Source organism: Poecilia reticulata, linkage group LG6, assembly GCF_000633615.1.
Source record: "Poecilia reticulata strain Guanapo linkage group LG6, Guppy_female_1.0+MT, whole genome shotgun sequence".
In the NCBI taxonomy this organism is placed as follows: Eukaryota; Metazoa; Chordata; class Actinopteri; order Cyprinodontiformes; family Poeciliidae; genus Poecilia; species Poecilia reticulata.
The window spans coordinates 30,419,512-30,422,418 of NC_024336.1; the positions used below are offsets into that span (position 1 = coordinate 30,419,512).

Below are 2,907 nucleotides of genomic sequence, written 5' to 3' on the forward strand. Positions count from 1 at the left end.
ATATATATTTAATCTTCAAGGTTCTGAGCCTCCACTGTCAGTTTCATCCTTTCTCTGGAGAAGCAAAGCACCATCACCGTGGCACCTTATCCAAATTCTTCCTTTATTGTCCAACAAGCCGAATTATGTAAACATGCTATTTTGAATTCATTGGTGAACATTTTCTTAAGTGCAACTTCTAAACACAGTAAGGTAAACTTTAGTCTTTAGCTGGTATAGGTGACCTGGTTCCTTTTCTCCGTTTGTGTCTCAGGGAGCCGCGGTGTTGAGGATGCTGTCCGACTTCCTGTCAGAGTCGGTCTTCAAACAAGGACTCAGCGTATGAGTTTGTTCTTTCCACACAAAAACAGTAGATTAGTTCATCTTATTGTGGTTTAAACTATTTGACCAAAAGCAACTTTTTTCCCCTTTTGTCCACAGAGTTACCTCAGACATTTTTCCTATGGTAACACAATTGGAAGTGACTTGTGGAAACATCTGCAAATGGTGAGATGAGGGCTTCTGACTTCAATGCCTTTTCCTTTTCTTGTGACTATTCTGGTTTCTTCGCATTAGTTGGATAAATACATGACATTTACCATTCAGATATCTTCTATTTACTGATGGAAAGCATTAACATCCTTCTTTTAGACGTAGTTTGTGAATCTATTCACAGTAACTTGATTTCTGCAGGCAGTACAAGACAACAATGTGTCTCTTCCTCATCAAATTGACGCCATCATGAACCGCTGGGTGCGTCAGATGGGCTTCCCAGTGGTTACCATAGATACAAGCACAGGACTTGTTTCCCAGAATCACTTCCTGCTGGATCCAGAATCGAATGTCACTGTGGAATCGCCATACAAGTACGCAACCATGAAACAATTTAAAACACAACTTCTGGCAAAGCTGATTTCTGATCAATCAAGATACATGAGCTTGTTTAAAGTAAATCATTTATTAATGTTGATGAAAAAGTACTACTTCCACTGGCAGATTATTTCACATATATCATGGGAAAAATGTCTATTAGTAAAATAATCTCCCAGTTGAACTTGTACTTTTTCATCAATATAAAGAAATTATTTACTAAAAACAAGCTCCTATATCTTGCAAAAAAAAAAAATACTTGTAAGTTAGTTTTGTCTTATTGCCACTAAGATATTTGCAGTAGAAACTAGACCAAAAACACTTGGTAAGATTTTGTGTTTTTGCAGTGTACCATCTTCAGACAGTGTTGATTCTGTCTTTTTGCCAGTAGTTGTGCATCCGCAACACTTTTCCCACTGCAGCTCTGCAGACTGAGCTCTAACAGCTTTGGGTTTTTCAGGTACGAGTGGATGATCCCTGTGCGCTGGATGAAAGACGGAGACGTCCACACAGACACTTGGTGGCTCTTGGAAAAGGAAGGTGTGCAATTAAAGTGTATTAAATGTGCAGAAAGCTTAAGCTGAATATAACGAAATGTTTTCAAAATGTGTTTGTCAGATCTGAATGTGGACCTGAGGACTGGGCCTTCCTGGGTTTTGGCTAACATCAATGTGACGGGGTATTATCGGGTGAACTACGACCTGGGGAACTGGGAGCGGCTCTTTTCTCAGCTCAGTACAGACCACCAGGTAACCAAACACACTTTACCTGATGGAGCTAGCAGAACATCTGCCAGCTGATAGATTTACCTTGTATTCTCCAGAAGTATTTCAACCTCTGCAGACTGACTTTGTAACCCAATTTAGGTGATCCCACTGATCAACAGAGCTCAGCTGGTGGACGACGCATTCAACCTGGCTAGGTAGGACCAGTCAAGTCAGTTGTATTTATTTTAGTGCAAATTACAAATACTTGCTAAAGATCAGGGAACAAGTCTTGTGTCAATTTACCTTAATATTTAGCAGATAATTTTACAAAAAAAAATTTTTTTGTGAACAGAAACATGTAAATGGTACCTTTGTAGTCCGAAAATCTTAAAGTCATATCTTGTCATATCTTGACTGATAATAATGAAAAAGTACTAGTTCCACAAACTGATGTAAAAATGTTTGTTTTAGTCACATAAATTATCATGCTCAGCAGCAAACAATAAGCCTAACTACAGCTCAGAGTAGGTCATTGATATGTTAATGCAGTACCCATGTAGCCTGATGTAAAAACACTTTGGCTAGACAATGTCAAAAATTCAGAAGTTTTAATTATTGTTATCAAACAATAATTAAGGTCAAAAAATCTCACAAATGCAATCAACTAATTTAAAGTTAAAACTCAGTTTCACACAAATACAAAGTTGCTAGCTAATAGGAGCTAATTTCCTATTAGCAGCTCTGCAAATCTTTTTTGATAAACATTACTTTACCAAGTGGCAAGCTAACATACCTTTATCTTGGCTCTTTTTCCTCTTTTCCTTTTCATTTCTCGGTCCCTGAAGGATAAGTCCTTTTTTGCGAGTTTGTTTTGCTAACTTGTCTTCCTCCGTTGCTTTGGAGGTTCGGAAGCGCATATTACCGGTGAAGCGTAACCTAACGCACTCACCAGGGGAAACACGTTCCCACCCTCATCTATGGTCATGAGCTTTGGGTCATGACCGAAAGAACGAGATCACGGATACAAGCGGCCGAAATGAGTTTCCTCCGCAGGGTGGCTGGGCTCTCCCTTAGAGATAGGGTGAGAAGCTCGGTCATCCGGGAGGGACTCAGAGTAGAGCCGCTGCTCCTCCACGTCGAGAGGAGCCAGTTGAGGCTCGGGCATCTGGTAAGGATGCCTCCTGGACGCCTCCCTGGCAGTGGCGTAAAAAGTGGGTATGCAGGGTATGCAACGCATAGGGGCGCAGCACCAGAGGGGGCGGCGCCGATGATTGTTTTCCCATACACTTCGGCGCGTGTAACGCTCCTTCACCTCGCGCACATAACGAGGTAAATGTAGCGAGTTTTACCC

General features: G+C 40.9%; 1 protein-coding gene across 1 annotated transcript in view; it reads left to right on the plus strand.

Moving 5' to 3' along the window:
- Window positions 1-2,907, plus strand: part of LOC103466769 (aminopeptidase N-like) — a 16,124-nt gene that overhangs the window by 7,071 nt on the left and 6,146 nt on the right. Inside the window, exons 11-16 of the mRNA XM_008412586.2 lie at window positions 254-319; window positions 421-486; window positions 673-845; window positions 1,310-1,389; window positions 1,468-1,598; window positions 1,716-1,771. Coding sequence (XP_008410808.1) covers window positions 254-319; window positions 421-486; window positions 673-845; window positions 1,310-1,389; window positions 1,468-1,598; window positions 1,716-1,771 — 572 coding nt within the window. The remainder of the gene's footprint in view (window positions 1-253; window positions 320-420; window positions 487-672; window positions 846-1,309; window positions 1,390-1,467; window positions 1,599-1,715; window positions 1,772-2,907) is intronic.